The 23,831-nt window shown below is 44.3% G+C and overlaps 1 protein-coding gene across 2 annotated transcripts in view; it reads left to right on the forward strand.

Moving 5' to 3' along the window:
- Positions 1–23,831, forward strand: part of exoc3l2b (exocyst complex component 3-like 2b) — a 35,025-nt gene that overhangs the window by 2,311 nt on the left and 8,883 nt on the right. The window contains exons 1-5 of one of the 2 annotated variants that reach the window (XM_036537572.1): positions 5,129–5,282; positions 11,118–11,615; positions 12,506–12,726; positions 22,473–23,151; positions 23,610–23,724. In XM_036537572.1, the coding sequence (XP_036393465.1) occupies positions 11,140–11,615; positions 12,506–12,726; positions 22,473–23,151; positions 23,610–23,724 (1,491 nt within the window). In that variant the 5' untranslated portion in view covers positions 5,129–5,282; positions 11,118–11,139. Of the gene's footprint in view, positions 1–5,128; positions 5,283–11,117; positions 11,616–12,505; positions 12,727–22,472; positions 23,152–23,609; positions 23,725–23,831 lie in introns of those variants that run through there. The other variant, XM_036537573.1, reaches the window with a different exon arrangement.

Here is a 23,831-nt window from a genome sequence, read left to right on the forward strand (position 1 = left end):
CTTCCCCGACGCAGTTCCCACGTTCACACACAGAGCCGGGATGATGCTACCGCAGCCCGCCAGAGCACAAATCAAGTCATCCTGAGCGTCCCCCCTGCCAAAACACACCATCATCACAGCAGGTGGGAGAGACAGAGACAGATTAACGAGGCCTGGCGGAAGTGCGGAGGGTGCTTAATAGTGGACTATAGCAGCTCTTCAATCGGCAGGGGGGCAATGGCGGTGTTCCGGGGGTACGTCCTGTGGCCCTAAATCGTGCAGCGGGTACAGGATGCAGGCAGGCCGGTGTTGACAGCGCCCTCCGGTGACCCCTCTCGTGGCTGCAGGCCCGGCCCCCCATCAAGGTGTTGCGTAACCGCGGCACCAGATAGGGACGGCGCTCTCATCTCAGGCGTGTCGACACTTGTAGAGCCCTACCTGCATCATGAACAGCCAATCAGGGCTGGAGGAGAAGTAGAAACGGAGCAGCGCTCATTGTTATCTAAAAGACAAGATTTTATTTGGGAATGCATTAAGGCAAAACTATAATTTGGGCTATTGCTAAGTGTGCAGTATTATATATCTCATACTTACATCATGTTTCAACTTGCACCTCAGCTATACTTACTGAGGGCAGCAAGAAAAAAAAAAAATTGTTGTGGGCATTTTAATGAACAGACGTGAATATGATGCAGGGATCAGAGTGAAATTCAAGTGTTTCCAGATGTTGTGCAACAATTTGTCTTGTTAAATATAGTGACCAACAGGGCACTGGAGCCATTGTTTGGGAAGTCGGTGCAGTGGAAGAAGGTGCAAAACTGGTCTCCAACCATGAGTGGTTTGGCGGTCATTCTCAGCAAAGCCACCTCTTACACTGTGTGGTTTGTGGTCTGTGGGTTCTAGATGGCTTGGAAAAAACCAGAGGGTGCAGCTGAAAACCTTGTGTTGAGTGGAACTCAGAGCTGTATTCCGCCCTATTTCCGAGCTGGCACTCTTGAAGCGAAATATCGCTCACCCATGTCTCAGTTCTTATTATGTGTGGGAGAGGGTATTGGGAGAAAAATGGTGTTTATAGTGGGATGCCAATGACTCCTTGTTGACAGGAGATGAAATAACGATAAAAAACAGAGGGTCCCTTCAAACTAAAGACGTCAACCAAAAACCAGAAAACAATGTGGTTCATGATGTTTGAAAACCACGTTCCCTTCCTTGTTCTCTGGCTGCTTCCTCTTCGGTGTGTATCAGAAATGTCTTCAACTTGAAGGGAAACATTATTTCCTCTTGATTTACAATTGAATGGGGGAGCCTGTCCTTGTCAGTGAAATAACATACACATATTATCCTACAAGTATGCACAGCGTTCCTGAGTTTTCCTTCAGAAAGCGAAAATATCCGATTCACTTCCTTTTAATACTTGTGAACGTAATTTGAGATGGTGAAATAATGTAATGTATAATGGGTTTGAGTTTGCCATGTTAGTTTAACTGAAAAGAAACAAGCGTGCATAATCTCTGTTCCTCGGGCCATTGTAAAATTTTCGCAATGACGCCAAAATGAACTTCAGTGACAGTGTAGGGAAAAGGATGGACAAGACACCAGCTAGTGCCCAGATAACAATGAAGAGGCGAGTGTTATGGAGTGTTATTTCCTGTTCCCAACCCACAAATACCCTCAAATTGCTGTTCCTTTATATAGAAGCCAAGGCATACAGTAAAATAGCTGCTCTTTTTTTCAGTACTGCCGTTGGATGTGGAGCCAGTTGCCTCGTTTCCTGTACCTCTCTGCCCCCTGACAATCAACAGGAATGAGACAGTGGTGTCCTCACATTATTTCCACAAATATATTGGCAGTTGTATATCTGAAAGTGATTATTTGGCCTGTGTGTAATAGGGAATGGGAAGGGTCTCCACTTTTCTCTATCCCAAGGACAACCACAACAGCCAAAGACCTCAATTCCAGATCGAAAATCTAGCACATACTATCCAGTCTTTGCTGGCTTCTTGTAGTGCCTACCAATCCCATGACCGATCATTTCCAAAGCCAATCTAATTTGTACACACACATTCCGGGCACTCAGTTACCTGTAAAGATATAATATAGATAAATTGGGCTATGTTGGGCACATCACACTCATGACAGACCACATGCAAACCAGTCTACCTTGCATAAAAAGTGAAAAATGCATAGGTCCTGTTCAGTGAGTGACTGAGAGAGTCAGGTTAATAAGTAAAGCTCTCTTTCTCTTTCTAAGTCCTTGGATTTAAGTGAGCCAGGAGATCAAATTACCTAGGTGAACAACCCCTTGTCCCATTTTATACATCACCCATTATGTCAATGTTTCAAATAATGTAAGTAATCACTTGTTATCACGAGAACAAATTTCACCAAAGGATTTTTTTTTATCATTCAGTAAAAACACAACTAATGTGGTAATTGTAGTGGCTATTTAATATTCAGCTTTATGTTTGTTTCATTGTGTTTTGTAGCTCTTAACATAAAGGTATAGTGTTTTATCCTTTATTAAATATTGACACAGATAAACTTAAGTAAAAATATAGTACATTGTTATTACTGTGTAATTGTATGCCTGACATATGCAAGTCTACATTGAATGACGTATTATAAAATGTGCACATTTTGCACATTTTCACTTATATAAACATTTTTTTATTTTTAAAATTAAATGAATAAAAATAATCTCTTCCTTTACACACAATATGTCAACAGATTAACGTATATTATGTTTCAGTAGGGGATTATGTCTGTATCAACAAATTCCTTCCTCCCTGACATTCCCATATAACTTTGCATCACACTTCCAAACAAGCTGAAAGGGTCTCGATTCAAAGTCTGTCCTTTCAATTTTAAAACCAGACTGGCAACACATTCGAGCTGACGTGTGCTTTCAAACTAATACATTCTCACACGGACAAAGAGGTCTTGCGAAATAAAGAATGCCAAACAGCTGAGATGAAGGAGATTATCAATCTACAAAATGAATGAAAGAAAAAAATTGTCTTATGTGTTTGTTGCTGTCTCTGTTTGCAGACAGACCTTTGCAGGGCCTCTGTCTTGCTTTGGTGACCTCCGTGAGTCCTTTACTGCTGACTGGAATGTTTTGCGACAGCATTCCGGGCCTAGCCGAGAGGAAAGGACAGACACTTGCGCCTGCTCTTTTGTTTATACATCAGTGGCTGAGCTTTTCTCTTTTTTTTCAACTGTTTTCCAAAGGCCTGACCACAGGGACAAACAGATTTCTTCATGTTCTTACTGGTTGCCAGAATTGTCAAGAGCCTCAGCACACTCCTCAGTTTATGTGCTTTGAAAACCCCTCCATCTTGAGCTCCTTGAAAGGATTTTTAAGCAATCTCCGAAGTGACGCACTAAAGCAGGGGGTCTATTGTGTTTGCGGAGGAATCGATACGCGTTCGACTGACTTCCTTTCCACACGTGTCCGGGCCCTTGCGTCGTTAAAAGGAAATAGGAAGAGTGGCGGCGAAGTGAGAGCAACGGTTTGAATCGCGAAGTCAAAGGCTAATGAGTGCTGCACGAGGCAGAAGGTGAGGGTGAGAGGGCAATCACCGTATTAATACATGAGCGGTAAAGACCACCGGGGCAGGGCGAACTTATTAAGTAGCTACACCCAAGTGAAACAATGGAAAGAAACCGTGTTTATCATACTTGACTGTTTTACCATTGTGCAATATCCATATTATCTTTATGGCCACATCTATATCGCTCCTGAAGAGTGCAGTGTTAAAGTAGTGCATGCTGCTGAGCATACTCTCGCAGTTATAGATGAAGAATGGAAGCCCTGATATGTTTCTGATAATGATTTGTGGAAAAAATAAAATGTGCACAAAAACATCCACTCACTGTCCAATTCACACGCAGGTGCATATTTTTGCTCATGATTCTAGTTCAACCCATGCTTTTTCAAGACTGAACAAATTAGAAAAGCATGAAACTCTGTCTATTAGTATTGCAATACATGCAACTGTCAATGACATTTGGTGCAAGGGGCTGGTGAGCAGCAACAGAAATGTATTTGAGTGTAAAACACAGCAACATATGCAATGTCTTTAAGTCAGTGCTTAAGTATTTCAACCTGATTTGTATTCGTAGAGAGAGTTTGGAGAGTGTGGTGGTATATATAAGACTCTGAAGATGCAGCGAGACATGTTTATGCAGAGGGAGGGTTTTGGCCACTTATCCAACAGAGACATGTTGATGAAGACATCACTGCTACAAAAGCCAGAGGTTTTCACCCCCATGACCCAACTGCTTACCTCATAATAAAAATTTCCATCTATTTGTAAACTGTGGAGTATGGACATTCCAAAGCCCTAGGCAATTATTCACATGTCCAATTTATTTGGAACATGTGAGCAGGTTGTCAGGCTGTATATATGTAGAACTCCATAATCTGCTAGGCTGCTGAATGCGTTTCAAAATATTAATTACTTTTTGTCAATATTTTGAACGGTTTCAACTGGAATCAGCTCAGCTAGTTTTGTCAGTATTTCAGCCTTCCCCTAAAATCTTAAATCCTGTTCCATCCCAAATGTAAATCTAACATTATACATGTAACATTACTTTAAAAAGCAATGGGTATTTACAAATAATGAATACATTTAGGAAATCAACAGATGTTCCTTCTCGTATACATTTCAGGTAAATCAGGTACTTTCTTGTAACTAGCAGTAGGCGCAGGTAGCACTGTGGGGCAGGTACTAACGACAGCGTTAAACTTAGGGACTATATCTGTGACACTATCCCCATACAACACGGGAAATCCCGTCGAGGTACGAGGAAACAGTAAAGCATGACACCTAAACTTTATTATTATTTTTTTAATAACACAGTTGAAAACCATTTAAAAACACGTACACGCTGAAAAATGCAGGAAAACCTTTGTCGCAATTCAGTATCGACAAGCAAATAAAATGAAGGTCGAACAGGTAGCAGGTACCAAGCTATCTAGTGCATGCGTTAAATGTCAGCATTCAGACCACTTATGAGCTCAAAACCGCTGCGGGCTTCACCGTAATTTAAACGCGCATTTTTTTGCGGGTGTTGTGCGTGAAACGCGGCGTGTGCGTCTGGAATGGAGCGCGCGCGGGGACTCCCCCCGTCCGTTGAAGTAAAAGTGAAAAGCTTTGCCCTTCAGCATGAGACACGGCGGTGTCAGCGCGAAGGCAGGAGTTGCGCTCTCAGTGCGTCCCAGATCCCCGGATCCTCAGCTCTTTCGCTTCTCTTTCTCTTTCCTTTGCCTTCAGAGACAACCACCAACCATGAACTCAGTGAGTACATAAATAAAACTCTCCAGTCTTCCTCTTCTGAGAAATTATCCATAGCCGGTGAGATACAAGTGAATGCATGCTGCAAAGAAAATTCAAATGTTGATTTCCGCGTGGTCTAAACCCATGGCAAAATTATTTTTTTATTCTTTAAGAAATAGTGTTTTTAGGATTCGCTCGCCCTATATATAAGAAAATATTCATTTTCATTGTAAGGACAAGTAAGTTCAGGTACAAAACACGATTACATAACATTGTAGTTATTACTGTTATTAGATCGAGCAATGTTTTATGCAATTAATTCACACATTGACCAAATTTACCTTGTAGACTATAATTTTCAAAATAAAATGAATGAGTACCTGGGAATGATTAGCCTCTGTCATGACAAACGATTTTGACAACAAGAAGAAGTAATTTTCACATTTTTACATTGTGTCATTAAATCTGAAAGACCAGATGGCAAACATTTCAGTTCGTTTCTTTATTCTTCATATATATGACTTTGTAGAATCAAGCCATGTGGGGGTGGTGGTATGGGGCTGTTGGCATGTGGCAATGCTATTATATATCCTTTCCTTGTAAAAAATTTTTTTAGATAATTATGTAATGTCTTGAATTGTTTTTTTTTTTGGCAGAAGGTTTGAAATTATTCAGTTAAGATGTATCCCCAATTTATTGCAAACTGTGCAACTGGTTGAATTACACAACAGAGACTCGGAGATCAGCAATAATGACCTTTCTGACAACCACATGTATTAATCAGCTTTCTTTCTCTGCTCTCTGCAGAAAGATCATGTCTTATTTTCTCGGGCCCATGGGAATTCAGTTCTAAACTAGCTGACTTAGACATTTTTTTCTGCAAAAGAAAATAACATTTAAGTTCACTTCTCCTTTTCATAAATCAGCCAACAAAAGGAACAGTTAGATGTTAGTCGCTGGGGGAGCTGTTAACGATTTACTGCCCCAATAAGCTTGAAAAAAATAATGTGTCATGGAAAACTAATTGTAGCGCATTTTATGGCAGGGCAAACTCCAATGTCAAGGAAGGTGGCCGCGCAGTATCTGTTTTACCTGTTCTACCTTTCAGACAAGTTGTGTGTTGACACAGCAGCACCGTTTGACTTGTTATTTTTGTTATTTCAATGAACGCGGCTTAGATCAGCAATGACATTTTTCATACCCAGCAATTTATATAAAATTTCTGTATGTGCATTCCATTTGATGCACGAAGGACGGCAAAGTCACTTATTCCTATGACCTCTCTGCGTTTGCTTTATCTTATTTAGAATGATTAACAAGTGTAGTAAAAAGTTTTTGAAACCAGGAATGCCTCAGCTGTTATACGCCAAGGCCTTAAATGCTGTATCATTGAAGGGTTTTTTTAAGAATACCCTCTTGTCTGCCTATGAAAGCCAAGGTAGATGTCTGACGCAACAAACCCTGTGAGACGTTGTGACATCATCAGTCTGTCACAATTAGCCATGTGTCATTTCCCCATACGTCTTAACACGAGGCTTCACGGTGGCTTTCAGATGTACAGTTTGCAGGGTACTGTACATGCACTGTTGTTGTTCTTGACCCTCAGTGTTTGACTTAGGGTGTGCGAGGGCCGCGTCCTCCCTGAAGGAAAGTCACACGGGGTTCCTTGGGGCCCTTCCAACATTCCTGGGGCTTATGCAAGCCATGTCTTAATGGACACGGCAAATGGCAGCCTGCCAGAGCGCAGGCCGGAGCAGAGTCGCCTATCTGGTGCATCTCGAAGACTGGCCTCTCTGAAACGCTGTGCCTTCCCTCCCCCCTGTGACCCTCTTTCCTGGAAACAAGATGGCCTCCGACTGGGCAGAGATCTGCCCACTCTTAAGAATGGTGAAATGCAGGGCTGCAGCGGTCTGGAATTCATAGAAACCCTGGAATACATTGCACCTTCAGATATGCAGCTGACTGGGCTTACCACAGAAGAGGTGCTCGATCACGTTTCATTCTTGTTAAGACCTAGTTTTGGAATAAGATCCAGGCCCAGTGCAGGCCCAAAAGACTAGAATGGATGACCCCAGAACCGTGAAAAGCAACAAGGTCTTATGGGTTTTTTTTCTATGCTCCATGTTTTCTCTTCCTGAGTGGAGAATTATTTAATTTTACAGTATCAGTACTCAAGTCACCTTTGATTCTAGCTCTTTATTAGCTTCTTAGTAAAATATACCTCAGAAATCCTGAACAATCCCAGCCCCTGAGGGCCAGGGTTCCCTTCCTGTGCCCTTGTGTAAGGCACCACTGGAAGAAAGTGGGCACTGGCCTCTTGGCAGGAATATACTGGAGACACAGTTGTTTTCTTTATCCTAAACAGTCCTTGGGTTTGGCGTCGCTGAGCAAAAGCTGTCTGATCTGTTTTGCTTCATTTTCAAAAAGTAAAGTTTATTCTATGATTTCTGGATCTGAAAAAGGAAACAATATAATTCCAAGCCGTCTCTTATTTCTAAGCTGGCCTAGATAAAGTGATGGAATGTGCTAAATAATATGCCGATTTTCTTCAACAAGGAATCCAATATGGTGCAGCAGAACGCATGGCAGGGCTTTTGCTGAGGCCCTGGGTGGAAGGCTGATAGAGCGAGCTGCTGCATTATCATTGAATTGTGTTCCTGTTCTGTTGTGCTGGGTTTCTGGATAACTCAGTCGTTTCACTGTGTCCTTTTTTGTGTAACTGTCATCCAGCCATTTTGTCCAGCTGTTTTGTTTCAAATGGTATAAACAAATAAAGAGGTTACAATGATCTCTGTCTCTGAGTGAGAAAGAGTCTGACCGAAGGGCTTGCGCCTTTGTCCTCTACTTGGACAAAAATTAGGAAACTGAGGAAGTAGCCCTTGGCAATTCTTATCGCCCCAATTAGCTAGTGTAATGGAACTTTATAGTTTATATTCAGATGAAATTTCTGAGAACAGTGAAGAGGGTTGGGGGGTGGGGGGGTAATAGATGCATGGATGACCAGTGGGCTGAGCAGCCACTCCTTCCTTCCCACAGTGCTCTTGTGCATGGTACCACTCCCATGCTTTGTATTGTAAACACTCTCTGGCATAGGGCGTTATGACCCTACTGAAAATAATTGAATGAGTTGCACTTTTGCAAAGTTTCGAGTTTGATGCTCCAGTTGAATTGTGATGATTCAAATCCTTCCTGAATATCAGTTCTCGTTTCCTCGTAGTCACAGTGCTGTCTGTACTTGCTTCCTGACAAGTTATGTGGGATGAGAGGGTGTTCTGTTCCTTTTGAATTTGTGCTGTTGCATATTACGCAATTTAAGCATAAGGAGTGGGTTTTGGATTAAAAGCATGTTTGGAGGACACTTTGTGCCATCAGATGTAGTGGTGGTGTGACAAGAATAGTGTAACTCTTGTGTGTGAAAACCTTTGTCTGGATCCCACTTAGAAAGGCAGAGATAGCAGGAACATGAGGGAAAAAAGTGTCTTTCTAGTGTCTGTGCACTAAATGTTGTAGTTCCTGTATGTACATATACAACTAAGATAGGTATATGTGGAAATATTAGTTGAGACCTATCACACAACCCATGTAAAAATAAGTATCATCATATTTTGCTTAATTTGCCTTTTATTTTTGTAATTGTTAAAAGGACACCTTCTCATCATTGGCCACTAGGTGTGCTAAAGAAGCTGGTTAAAAACACCCTGATGTACGTAATTACCAGCACAGTGAGTCAGATTATTGATTTAAGCTTTGACCCCCTCTTGAAAAACTGGCGTCATGAAAAGCATCATTTCCCTTTCTTCCAAGCTGAGACTTTCCATCGGATGTGTGTCCTGGCTGAAAATTACACTGAATCAGAGGTGTAGACAGTGCCAGCACAGACACCTGGGTGACTCACCAAACTATCTCTCCACAATGCCCCAGAGTTGCCTGGCCCTCCAGCTCTCTGGCGGGTTCAAGTCTCCGTGGGAAGGCCCGGTGGACCCAGACGGAAGTCTTGAACGCTGAGGAGCGCGTATGGAAAAACCATCGAGACACATTGTCATTAAAATAACGCGTAGGAAGCCGAGAAACAATGGGCCCTCTTTAGGAATTTAAAGCATGTGTCCTATGATAGTGCTCGTTAGGATACGCTGGACCAACGCAATTCACCGGGGTGATGAAATCAAGCTGATTATTTGGCATTAAAATCCTGTCAACCAAAAAAAATGACTAAAACGTCTACGGTTAGGATTAAGTGGGTTTGGTATATTTTCTGATATGAGAAACAGGAAACGGATAACAATTTAATAATGTGATAATCTGTTAGAGATGTTGTATCCGTCATTGAATTATACTTTTGGTCAGTCGTGAACAGAATGTTTGTCTGGGGTCCTTGACCGGCAAGGTTTCCAACCACACCTGGTCTTTAATGAAAGTTAAAGTAGGAACTTCATTTCCTCATGAGGGTTTGAACCAGTAAATTGGAAACTCGCCCTCACAGGTCAACCCATGAATCTTTCAGCGCATCTGAAGTCAATATTCAAAAATGACCATGTCTCCCTCCCACGAACGGATGGACACGCACACACACACACAGACACACGAGGAGGAAGTGATTCAGCGCTGTCCCCTGTCGCGCTGTCACCAGCTCGAAATATCCGAGCGCTCTCCGTGTGGCAGGAAGTCGGTGGAAAATGACAAACTTGTTTTCTTGAAGAGGGACAAAGGGCACACAACACCGAGCTCATAAACAAGCCAAGAGGAGATCTCAAACAAGAGGGCCCGGCTCTTGATTCCAGCCACAGGAGAGATCCTTTCGTAAAAACCGGCATCCGTTCTCATCCATGTCCCGCTGTAATCTGGGCAATCGCCAAGGTGATATTCCAAAACAGAAGGATTGCTTTATTTCGGGCACTTTGTTTGTTATGTAAAGATGCCACTATCACACTAAGTCGAGGTGAGGAACAGGTGCTGTGCGCTTGCCAAAATTCTTCAGTTTACGTTCTCTTATAGATTACACGAGTAAGAAGGCTTCTGACATACAAAGGGCATCTAGAGTTGCTATTTGTAACATTGCAAATACTTAACTATTCTCCTTTAATGTATACCAGTACCTCTAACTGTATCTTGATGAGAACTTAATAAATTCCTTGATTTCTTAGGAGATCTCTAATTAAGTAATTTGAAAAGTGACCTGACAGCAGAAAAGGTGTACCACTATAATTTCCGTAGCTCTGGTTGAAACGAGAAAAACTAGTTTTTTTGCTAATACCTTTTGCCTTGTTTATCAAACCCAGGAATCTCACCTACTACTTCTCAAGCTTCCAGCCCCTCTAAACCACATATGTGAACACTTTTTGTCCGGCTGTTGTTATCAGCGTATTAACATTTTTGCAACCAACAGTACAACAAAATAAACAGTGCATTCTTCCGCGGTCTGTGGGTCCTCATTGCTTGTCATTTGTTCGTGCAAATGTGTCTGTGAGGTCAATGGTCTCTGTTCATATGATCCGGCAAAGAAATTGCCAAGAATTTTAGAACTTCCACCAATGTAACTGTGTAACCTTTGTAGAAACAAAATTAGGGACATTCTAGAATCTACCCATTGAAAGGAAAGAGCTGGGCCTGGAGAGGAGACTGAATCCTAATCTTTGTCTAAATTCAAATCCAGTGTTATGTCTGCAATTGTGTTCCGTATCTAACATGGGAGCTAATCTGATTGCGAAATGTCTGGTCAATGTTACGTTGTGTGTGTCCAACACAACATGTTATATATAAGGACATCACATTAGATACATAGTGATGTGCTACATTTTGTCTAAAAAGCTGTAAACAATCCATTGACTGGATGCCCATGATAATCTCTGTGCCCTGCAGAATTCCACCCCTCAGCGGAAGAATGCCCGTTCTTAAGAACCTCCCGGGGAAGCTGAAAGGGGGCAAGGTGAACGGGGAGCTGGAGACCCCGCGGGGGGGCGAGCTGATTCTACACAAGATGAGCCTGAACCGGAACCCCTTCGATGACGAGCTGGGGGGCGGCGGCAGGGAGGAGGAGTGGAGCGAGGGCAACGAGAGCTCGCTCCTGGAGGGGGGCGCGCCACGCGACCGCAACCCCTTCGAGGACGAGGAGGACGAGAACGAGGCCAACGAGGAGCGGCGCGGCGGGACGGGGAAGGGCGGCTCGCTCAAGGGCACGCTGGACCGCATCCGCGGGGTTTCACCGCTCAAGACCCTAGGAAAGCTGGGAAAGGGGCTCCGCATGTCGGGCCGCAGCAAGGGGGAGGGAACCCCGTCCCCGAAAGGCTCCATCGGCCTGCCCTCCCCCATGCAGAAGAAGAAGAAGGGGCGGCGCAGCTCAGAGGGGAGCTTACTCAGGTGAGTGGGAAGGAAGGGGAGGAAGGGACAAGGGAAGGAAGGAATAGGTTCTCTCAGGTTCCAGGGGGCCATCTCAGCCAAAACATTTTTGCTCTCACTTCTTGATATGATATATGAAGTTGCCATAGTGAGCCACAAACAGAAATGACAAAGCTATTTGGGCCCCGGTGTGCAGGCTGCTTGTCAGCTGTTAACGTATAGCACTTAAAGAGATGTCAGGTTCTTTCCTGAAAGGAGTGTGTGTTGTGTACTGTAATCAGGAAACAGAGCAAACTGTTTTTGTATAGCAAGGTTTTTTGTTTGCGCAACCTGGTTGGGTTCTCTCCCTCTCTTGGACTTAATGAGGCTATTTAAAGCTGACACATTGTTCCTCTGAGCCCGCCAACGGCTGCGGCGCCTCCGAAATACCTGGAAAACATTGGTGCTGCGTAAACGCATTGTTTAGTTTGAGGAAATTTCATTCGTCAGTATGGACCTCAAGGTAGGTAGTGTCTCCATACAGAAATTAAGGGTCAGCTAACTTAAATTGAATTTGGACTCCAGTCATTTTTCGCTAATCTTGGGTCTAAAACTTTGAAAAAGGGTTCTGCTTTAAAGCTGTGGTCACACTTCTTGCCTCTCATAGCTTCTTGGTCCTCATGACCTCCTGTTGTGGTGTGAGTGAAAGTAACGTAGCCCTGGTGGCAACAGTACAACAAAATAAACAGTGCATTCTTCCGTGGTCTGTGGGTCCTCATTGCTTGTCATTTGTTCATGCAAATGTGTCTGTGAGGTCAATGGTCTCTGTTCATATGATCCGGCAAAGAAATTGCCAAGAATTTCAGAACTTCCACCAACGTAACTGTATAACCTTTGCCCGACTGATCTGACCGCTCTTTATCTGCACGCAGAATCGCCGGCCGCTGCAAAGAGAGCCGGCGAAAGGAGAGCCTGCCCAATGGGGACCTGGCATCCGAGGGCGGCGACGACTCCAGCCGCCGCCTGTCCTTCCTCAAGATGGTGCGAGGAGGCAAGCCGAAGAGGGAGTCTGTGACGGACCGAGTGTCACAGGACCCCGAGGAGGAAAAAGTGGAGGAAGTCCCGGAGGTCAAACCCAGGGAGCCTCTCTCAGGTAAGACCGGCGCATGGGCCAGCAGGCCCTTGTGGCATTGGTGCTGATACTCTTGGGACCTACCACCATGTGGTGAACTTATAGCAGGCCATAGTTGCTCTGCTGTGCGTTTTTTTGTCCTTTAATGTCCCATTTTGAGGGCCGTGTGCGGTTGTCTGTCAGATCTGGGCACTACTGCAAACCAAGGTAGCTAGGACAAGGGACAAGATATGCTTTAGGGCTTTATGGCACCATCTTTACACGCCTACTACCTTTGGAATGTTCCGGATTCCGCAACTTGCAGTGGCTGCGTGTGATTGGGCTGTTGCTTCCGACATGCCAGAGATCCTACAGTGTGCATCATCAGCCACCATGACCAGAGAAGGACAGGTTGCTGTGGTAGTGCAGCCAAGGTGTTTATACCCCAAACTTAGAGCCATATGAATTGAGCCGTATGAATAGGGATGTATCATGTTACAGAATGTGTGCAGTGTTAAATCGATGTTGATGTGTTAAGTGAAAGCACTTTAAAACCCATTGGTAAATCCAGATTAGCACCTGGAAACCTTTTTTTTTCCTGAAGTAAAAAGTAAGCAGGACTTTGCAGCTTCTTATTGTCAAAACAAAGCTGATGTCATTAATGTGTGGTGTCTGGGCTATTTTTGGCCACTCTGGAGACAATAGGGGAAAATATGAGGGGGATATTGCGAATAAACCAAGTCCAAGTAGGTTACACAGAGATTCCGCTGTTTTGATCAAAGCCAGCGTTTCCCGCGCAACAACGTGGGAATGAAAGTTACCGAGGCGACAAGAGCTTGGGGAGTGAGAAATTGCTCATGTTCAACTTTGAGAGAAAGAAGTCATGTTTTTTGCAGATAATACACATCACCAGCATGGGACATTAAAAGACACGTCCCAATTGCACTCTCTCCATTAACAGATTGTTCACTACCACTCCCATACAAACATCACGCATGTGAAGTGGAATTTTATCTTTATTGTTCAAGTCCCAGAAACTGTGCCCCTGTGACACTACATGTGACCAATCCACAGGAACCTGATTAACAGCCTAGTTTACCTTTTCTTTTAAATATCCTCACTAATTTACTTGACATCAAGGCTGTCAGTTGGACTTATTAAGCATACCAAGTGGACATGGATAATCTACGAACACTTGGCACGTCCAATCAAACAATTTCCCTAGGTTTAATTTCTCAGCGAGAGACCTTTGGTGGCCTTGAGAAGAACCTTTCATGCTTTCATACCCTGACAGTGCCCAAAATCTGTCTCTTTAAAGTGCACACAGACCATGCTATGCAAGATTCAGCAGGCATGCCCAGATCAGTTAACTTAATTTCAAAGGATTCCGGCTCTCTAAGATGTGAAGATAAATATATGATGGCAGAGACAGCCGTCCAGCTGCTGATTGGCTGATTGTTAAATAAAGAATGTACAGAACAATGCCAAGAGAACAGATCAGTAAAGTACTGATGGCTGAGGGTGAGGGAAATGTACCTTTTGTGTGTGCTTGACATTTAAAACTTTACGGTGCACTGTATGCTGGTCCTAAGAGAAAAAAAAAACACTGATGCTATTGAAGATTGGTGCTATATTTCATAGCAGATGTCACAGGCTTAACTGTTTGGCACACACAAGTAGCACGGACATTGTTTGCCTTTGCTTGCAAAACTCATGTTGCTAATTGCGATGGCCTGTGTAGTGGTTTGGCAGTCTGTCTGGCTCTTGGGCTGAAAAGGCATTCTTCTGGTCAGACCACAACAGATGGTCAAGAGGACCAGGCTGTTTTGGCGCTTTGAAATTGCAAAAATATTGGCCAGCACAGAGCTCATGCCATGTGCATTGCATTGGAATCACAGTGCTTAACTGCAGTATCTGTCCAAGTTCACTAAAGCTTATCTTTTAATCTCCCTGATGCATGTGTATTGCCATAGGGGCTGTCATAACCATGGTTTTTAATCGATTTTGCATGCATATTTCCACACAGCGTGATGGCAGTAAGGAAGGCGGCAAGAAATATATATTCACACATAAACGTACGGAGCAAGTACCGTTCTGTGTTTTATCTTTCATAAAGGGATCCGTTCTCTGTTGCTTGGCAGCCCCAGTGAGTCTCCCAGCTGACATAGCAGAGCCCCACTCATTGTTTGTTTATCTGCACAATGTTGCGTGTAAAACTCGCACGGCCGCCTCCGCAATGCTCCATCCTGCTGTTCGGCTCGACACGGGGTTCAGCTGTGCTGTTCCTCGCGTCCCGCTGCAAGAACGGCAAGGAGCCGCGTTTGACCCGACGGTCGGCGGTGAAAACCGCGTCCCCACGCTAAAACATCAACAGGAGTCCGTGGGTCTACAAACGTCAGTTGGGCCTCGGGAGAGGTGCAGATAATTTGTTCTTCATGCGTCACTGAGAGAAACGCATTTAGAGGTTAGCATGGCAAGAACTACGGAAGTGTAAATTGCTGGGACACAATGTTTTGCACACCTTTCGCCGTTTTGAAGAAAACGTCCTTTGTCCAGTTGCACAAGTAGGGCATCTTCTGTGACGCACGAAGACTGGAAAGCCAGTGTGGAAAAGTACTTTGTTCTGTGGAGTTGTTGGGTTTTTTATGCCTCACTTCCTTGAACATCGCAGGTACTAAGAAAGCACATAAGCGAGGGTAAACAAAGCTGTTACTGGGTGTTTGCGGTATCGGCATTCTTCAAGCAGGAAAAATCAATTGTGCTAAACAAAATCCATTGAGAAAGGCAGTTGTCAAACATCAGGAAATTCCCCACTGAGTGAAAGTGAGTGACTAGCAAACCTTTTCAGTCATCTTAATGTGCACATTTCAGACAGGATCATAAAGGAAAAACTTTGTGTTTCCTGATAATCAATCACTGAAGCAGGTAGGAATGACTGGCTGGATACACACCAGAAGAGAAGACAAATGTCTGCTTTGAAATTGAAATGTGACTGATAATGAAAACCATGTATGGGCCTGATGGATGATGATGTATTATTTCAAAGGAAATGATAGTTCTAAATTCTTGCCTATGCCTGTGTGTGAGGTTTGTTCCTCAATATCAGCTTTCACAAATTGCTCAAGCTTGGCCATTGCGGCCCCCACATTGCACTGATAAGTCATTGATGGTAGGCTCCTCATGAGGTTGTCTTTGGACACCCTTGCTGAATACATGGGGGAGAAAACAGGGTCCATTTGCACCTTGTATGGTTTATAATTTATGAGTAAGAAGGCAGGTCAACACTTTGAGTTAGTACCAGTCCAGACGGGATTAGACTGCTGAGATAAGACTGCTATAAATGAGGGTGGATGCATTGGGGACTGGGGAATGATTTCTAGACCTCCTTGAACGCAACTCACAGCCCTCTGACAATAAAACCATAACTACAGCTGGCAGACATCCTGTAATCGCAGCTATCATTTCCAAGTGTCCAAGCAGTGGCCCTAGCAACCACAGCACATCATATGAATGTGATGAAATGCAGAGCACTTCCACACCCAAAAGTGCACAATAAGCAGAGGCACTCCTGGATCTCCAACACAAGAACATTTATTGCCTGTTAGTATATGCTTATGATGTATTTTACCCAAGCACAAACTTTTGTCTATGAAGAGTACAGCTAGTGGTGGGTGTGGTGGTTTGCTTTCATTGCGTTCTCCTGCTCTGGCTGTAAACATAAGCAGAACCAAATTAAGTCAGTGACCACAGCAGAAATCATGGAGGGGAGAAACACTGTCATCTGGCACCGAATACAAAGAGGAAGAAGGACACAATTGAATTTCAAATTCACCCCTGTCTCCTGGATGTCGAAAAGATGTCTTAAGTGATTAAGAGGGAAAGGAGGACAGCCATTGTGTTGCGGTCCCTGAGGTGGGTTCATCGGACCAGTCCAGCATGAGTTTGTTTGGACCTGTAATAGATGGCCAGTCAACACAGAGAGGGTCTGCGAGAGGTGAGGCCAGGGATAGCCTACACTGCGGGACGGGAGGATTTTTCGGGACAGGCTCAGATGCTTTGTAGTGCATCCAGTGGCCGGGGCCCGAAGCAGGGAGGACGGGTGTCCCAGAAACACATTCAGCACAGCTGTGCCTGCAGGGGGGAAACTGGATCCTCCATTGCTTATTTGATATCTCGCCTTGGCAGGAAAATATTTATTTGCCCTGACGCTGAGATGTGAAGGGGCTGCCTCCCATCTGGGGAGAACCTGCTGGGGAAGCGGCAGCAGAGAAGCCTGGAGGCTTCAGTGGGGCTTTGAGGAACTGTAGGGGTTACTATAGGGCTGATGCAGGAGTGCCACAGGAGAACTGAAAGGGACAGCAGAGGGACTGATATGGACCTACAGAGGAATTGTTATGGAACTGAGAGAAACTGCAGTGGAACTGCTAGGGAACTGCAAAGGCACTGTTACGGAAGTGATATGGAACTACAAGAGAGGTCTGAGCAAACTGCAGGGGAAACCCAGGCTGGGAGAAAAGGGGAATACAGGTTAAAACTGACTAAGCATCTCAGGCCGTCAGCAGTTTAGACACAAAAACTCTTTTCCCAAGGAAGGGAAACCACTCAAATCCTAGTCTGTGCTAGGAACGCTTTGAAAGATGGCATGGCATTCAAACAGAATGGTGCAGGATTGTCCAAGAGTGGTCCCTCAGATGCTTTCAAGCCCTTATTCCAAAGTGAAAGATACAAGCGAACACCTCAGTCAGTGTTTGTGTTTCAGCGCAATTCTTTCTCTCCCTATTCCTGGCAAAAACTGGATTGCATTCCTGCAATTCCCAAAGGCTGAGAAAAGGGGCATTTGCCCTGCTAGATCCTACAGCTGGGCTGTGCACCATTTTCATTTTTGCGGTTTACATTTAGGAAGGGCGGTACCATATCTATACATTTTGGGAGTAAGTCTCATTCGGTAAGTACAAGGGGCAAGTACCTCAGAACAAAGACCCTGTGTTTCGGGTTCTGTAGGGCTAAGCAAAATGTCTGGGCAGCTCCCCTTTCCGTGTCAGTCATCAGTGTTTTAATGATTCTGGAATAACCTTGAAAAAGAACTGAGCCCAACTTTCTACATCTGGCAATCCAGTCTAGTGTTGTTCCAAAGGGATGTATTACTGGGCTTTCTCCATGCCATTTTAAACGTGCACAGCATTCAGCTTCTCTCTTTTTGTGCAGCCCGATTATTGGCTCAGGCCAAACAGCCCTATGTCCACACCCTTCTGATGATGCACCCCCCACCACCCTTGTATTTTGGCAGGGGGGGCGCCAGGCAGCCAGAAGCAACGAGCGCCACGTTTTTTCCACTCCCTTTCCCTTTTGCGGGGACAGCAGCCATTTCCCACCTCCCACACGTAAAAAACGATGTGCTGGTTGGCATTGTGTTTTATATTTAGATGTCCTTCCGCATGGTTGGCACGGCGACAGCAGGGGAGGTGACACTTGGGCGCCGTCGCATCACCGGACACTTCCTCCTCAAACGGGACAGAGGCGGACAAGTGGGGGAGCAGCTGCTCTCTCACGTCCTCTTCTTTTAAATAGGTTCCTTTGCAGGAAAAAAACGGGCAATTCAGCACTAGACAGGGCCGCGTAAACCTCTGCCTCCTCGCTCTCTTCAGTTCCTGGCGGATGTGATCCGTTTCGGCAGCCATGGTGCCCCAGCGAGAGGTGTCTGAGTGTTTTTGACCGCCGTCCCCTCACAGCCTTCGCTGTGGCATCATAAGCTGGAACACCCCTAATAAAAGAGGTCCCAAAGCAGCCCCTTCCCCTCTCCTTGCCACCCCGTCTTGCACTCAATCATGATGACACCGAAGGAGGAGGAAATGACAGCATTTCCCACTGCATCGACGGGCCTGAAGGAATGCTGTCTGTTCCTTGCGCTGGCCCTCTGGCGCGGCAGGCAAAGGACTTGCTAAAAGCAGATTTGGATTACTGGGGGTGATCACTGGAGCCCAGAAACCCAATCATGAGCATGACAAATGAACATACTGTCCTCATCTACAGCTGGACTGTCTTGGAGGGCAGATGACTTCATGCACCAAACCTCTACAGCGTGTTCATCATGCAGAGACAACCTTTTTAATACTCACTTAGGGTTCATCCATAAGAAAACACAGAAAGTTTTCAGTTGGACTTACCAATCATTTATTGATCTGACCTGAGTGCCAGCCTTTTTGCCAGCTCACATTACACCAAGGTCCAATTAGATTTGCATTTTGTCCAATGATATGCAAAGTCCAATGCGAGTTTTAAGGCACCACAGTGGGGATGATCATCTAGTTTTAATACCCATGTTACGTTATCTCATTTGCTTAACCATATTTCCTATAAAGGATGACACGTATAATCTGCCACGTTATATTCGGTAAACCATGTCACAGATGGATTTTTAACTGGAGTAACTGGGGCGGCATTCCATGTTGTTGCTGTGTTTTCAGGTCTAGAGGCCAGCACCCCAAGAAATATTTCACTCCATACCCCTGACTTGAAGGACCCAGAAATAGCATACAGGGAAGCTCTGTGTCCTAGCTTTCTAAAGGGGTTGTTCTTCCTCAAAAGGAACTGTTTGGTAATATTGTTAGCTATCCTAACACAGCCTTGATGTGAAATTAATGAAATGATCTAAATTAATTAATTAATAGGTGGCAACAGTGCAGTAAACTGGTTATAAATCTGATTCCCCTAAAAAGGTTTGATTCCTGGGGGCATGTGTTGGGGATCCACAGCTGTTGCACTTTTGAGTGAGGTGAAATTCGCCTGAACTGCTTATTAAATATCCTGCTGTATGAATATATAGCCACGCTGTGTAAGTTATCAGCTATATAAAGGAGTCTGATTGGAAAATTATTTCCTTACTTACTGATTCCTCTTCATCCCAGGTGGGATGTGAGGAGGCGAGCTGATAATGCTGAGGAAATAATTTAACTAAAAATAAATAGACGTCTGTGACTTTCTGAGGACAAACTTTCAAAGTGACCTTGCAATGGATCACAGAATTTCTCAGAAGGATCGTGGAATTTCGCTGGTTCACAAAAGACCTTTGTTTGCAGATGTCGTAAAACCTATCAGACCTTGCACTAAGCAAATCACTCTTATCGGGTCTGCCATCATGAGCGATTTTCATGAAACCATCGTACTCTAATCATGGCTACTCCAGACTGCCATCCCATCTCCAAAAGGTCATAGAGGACTGTCGCTTCCACATCCCCTCTGTCCTCCATTGTAGCAGTTGTTCCACATTTCCCAAAAGAAAGAAAATTCTAACTGGCCGTGTTAATAATTGACTGTAGTAGATAGTTAACACTGTGTGCACGTCATTTGATTGTCCTAGCATCCTTACATAATTGAGGTATTTTACTGCCATTGTTCTGCAGCTAGCCTTTGTTCCCTGCTGAGCAAGTGATTGCTCACCAGTCGAATGGCAGACCCTGCTGTTCCCTCTGTGTTATTCCAGTCTTAATCAACAATGCACTTTGTCATTTGATAAACAGTTGAAGAACTTTGCACTGCGGCCACATATGAGTCCCACAGCAAAGGTGTCAATCATTGTGCAATCATTGGAAGGAAACATTTCTGTTCTCAAATGGTTTCAACTGTAGAGCATGCTTCCTGGCTTGCTTTTATATAATGGTCCTTTAGGGAGGTTTTTAAACTGCTGAAGTTTGAAATCCAAATGAAAGATCCACAAATCATAGACACAATAGAGAAAATAGTATAAATTTTTTAGGTTTAGCACTGCCTCATGGTCTGAAAAAAGATGCATCAATCTAGTTATCATGCAAAAGAAAATCTCCTCTAAATCAGCACGGATTACTGTAAATAAACCTGCTAACTTGCTGCTTATATCACGCTAGCTCACCAAGTGCATTACAAGGTCTTATCTAGCTGCCTGGGTAGGCGTATGGGATGTTGAAACTTTTTCATTAATGCTTTTAGTCAGTGTACATGTCAGTGATGTGTACCTGCTTATTTAAATGTTTTCAGATCCTCTATATCGTGTTTGATTTACATGTTACAAATATTATTGTTTCTACAGAGGTATGCAAGAGGGGCTTATTTCTTGCTTCTTTCATTCTAACATGGCAAATGGTGCCATGGAAAGATACATTTTAAATACAATTGATAATTTGTGCACACTTTTATAGGGTCAAAATCTTTGCAGGTTATGATTCATTTATTGATTGATTGGATGCATTGTTAACCTATTTTGTCATTGTTGGTGGTATGATGCATTCAATTAAGTTTGGAGTGGAAAGGTGAGAGGGACAAAAGAAGTAAATGAATGGTATGTGTCTTAAAAGCATGTATAAAAATACCCTACCAATAGCTAGCAGAACTCTGGCAGTTGGTATGGCCTGCACAAACAATATATGTTCATGTTAATGATGTTATTGTATTCCACAATACTGCACGTACAGAAACATTTCAGACCAGCTCTTAAACTACATGAAACTCACAGTCCCTGTCCTCATAAATATATGATGCTGAATAGTGAACAAATATTTGAATATTATCCTTGAAAGTGTATATCTACATTTAAATAAAGTTTTTCCTCATATAAATATTCCTTGTCAGACAGTGGAGATTTAAACGTGGAGGAAAAGCTGTTGGTTTTAAAGTTCAGGCACATCATTTGCCATTCTGTGGGAATCAATGCTGATATTTCTTTGGCATTCTCTAATCCCTGACGGGACTTTTGATGTAAGCGACTGAAGGGGAGATGAAACCAACACTTCTCCAGAGTACTGTTTGACAGACTCAAATGTCACAAAAATACGAATTCGAACGGAAAAATAACATTTGTCTCCAGGCCATACAGCAGGAGCTGTTGAATCTCATTCCAGATCGTGGGAATCCATATCAGAGATTATATTGTGTCTCACTCATTATGGAATAAGGGTGCTGTAGGACCCGGTTTGAGGGCTGAAAGTGTTTCTCTCGGTCAAATTTGTATTTACAAAATATGATGACTCAAAACTGTTATGACTTCCATATCTAAAGCTGCTAGGGAACCTTTTAAAGGCTAACCACTATAAATTTAAATTTGAATATGTTGCTTGTTACTTTCACTATAGTTGATATAATTTTTTGCATTAACAAAAACACAAACATTTCTTTATGTTAGATTTTGCAACACACTTCGTCTAATGCTAATTCAAAGCTCAGAAAGGATTGCTACACTGCTCCCTCAAGGAAAGCCCCATTTCATTGAACAATTGAGAATTAGTTTCCAGCAAAGTAAAAGGATGTTATCACTTAGATCTACCGTGATACTTTGACCAGTCACTACGAAGCTCTTTTGCTTCCTTTCCAATCATTTATTTGGTACAAAGGTAATCCACAATGTCCCACACAGCACATGGAAAATATCTGAAGTTTTTCAAACTGCTGCAGTTCAGGTGTACACCTGGGGCACAGGTTTTCTGACATGAAAACTAGGTGCTTTTATCCTGGAAGGGCATGCCCACTGTACCCCTCAGCAGCGGACTTAACCTCAATCACAGTTACTGTTACCTCAATAATCAGGTGTATTCTCGTATGTTGTACAGACATGTAAAAGTCATCTGCTTCCTTATTCATAATTAGTATTTACATTTCTATCATTTCACTGTCATTTTTATTATGTACTTTATGAAGTACTGGGTGTTGCTGGGTACATTAACTAAAAGGAAAGCTGCCTCATGAACTGGTTGAATATTAAAAGTGCCCTGTGCTTTTTGGCTGCAGTCACAGCCCTTCCTTCTCTCGTCTCCCCCACACAGTCCTGGAGATCCTGCAGCTGGTCACCAAGCGGGACCTGCTCCTGGCCGACACCCACATCCTGGAGCTGGAGCAGGAGTGTGAGGAGGCGGCGGCGGCGGCAGCAGCAGCGGCACTGAGCTCGCCGGGAGGCGTCTCTGCAGAGGAGGTGACCAGCCCCAGCAGCAAGGACGGGGGCCGGCGCAAAGCCAAGGACGTGGAGCTGCTGTACGAGGCCCTCCAGAAGGAGCTGTGGGAGGTGGTGCGCGAGTCGCTGCGCTCGCCCACCGCCGGGCCCAACCTGGGCCTGGTGGTGCAGGTCCTGCAGCAGGAGGAGCAGGCTGACCGGGACTGGGCCCAGAGGGACACGCCGCCCGCGGGCCCCCGACCCCGGCAGCTCAAGCAGCGCTGGAAGGAGGCGGTGGCCGAGGCGGCCGACGCGACCCTGCCGCAGCAGGCCGAGGCGCAGGTGGGGCAGCTGGCGGCGTACCTGGAGCGCCTGCGTAGCCAGGTGGTGGACAACCTGGGGGCCGCCCGGCGGAACGCCGTGCCGGTCTACCCCGAGGAGTACGCCGCCTTCCACGTCTACGTGCAGAGCTACCACCAGGCCATCGCACGCCGCCTGCAGAAGATCACCAGCTCGCCCCTGCAGGTGGCTGACATCTACTCCCTGCTGGACTGGATCTACAACATTTATGACAGGTGTGGCAGCTCACTACTGTGAGGAATGTGCAGAGCGTTGCAGTTAAGGGGGATGCTGCAGGTGATGGGGGAGTTAGTGTGAATTAGTCTGAGTATGAGGGTATAGTAGACAGTACAGGACCAGTGGTCATGGTTCAAGGTCACAACTAATGAAGCATTTGTTCTCATTGATTTAGCATTAGTGAGACCAGAGACATATTTTCCAAAGAGCACTTTACAAATCTGATCACACTATAATCTATTAATGAATATGTATGCATCCACATGTGCAAACAGGGTCCACGTTTAATTCAACAAACACGAGTACTGTTTGTGCTGTTTATGAGGCGTCGTTAGTATTCAAAATCTCTAAATCCAGATGTGCGTCCACAGCCATGCGTATTCATGAGAGGGGGTGGACGTCCTGGGGGATAGTGTAGCCATACTTAGTGAATGCTTTTTCCTGTTGTGTGTTCCAGGGACGTTCTTGGTGTGGTCAGCATAACTACTCCAATCAACCGCTCCCAGCTGGGACCACTGCTGCCCTCAGAGACCGTGGACAAGTTGGAGCTGGACTGTCTCAACTCCGTCAGGGTAAGGCCAAGAGGGCTGCATATTAAGATATAAATATTTAAAATATAAATATCAGATACAAATATTTTATATTTAAGATATAAGTATAAAAAATTCTATTCTATTTA

This window comes from Megalops cyprinoides, chromosome 9 (assembly GCF_013368585.1).
Source record: "Megalops cyprinoides isolate fMegCyp1 chromosome 9, fMegCyp1.pri, whole genome shotgun sequence".
Classification (NCBI taxonomy): Eukaryota; Metazoa; Chordata; class Actinopteri; order Elopiformes; family Megalopidae; genus Megalops; species Megalops cyprinoides.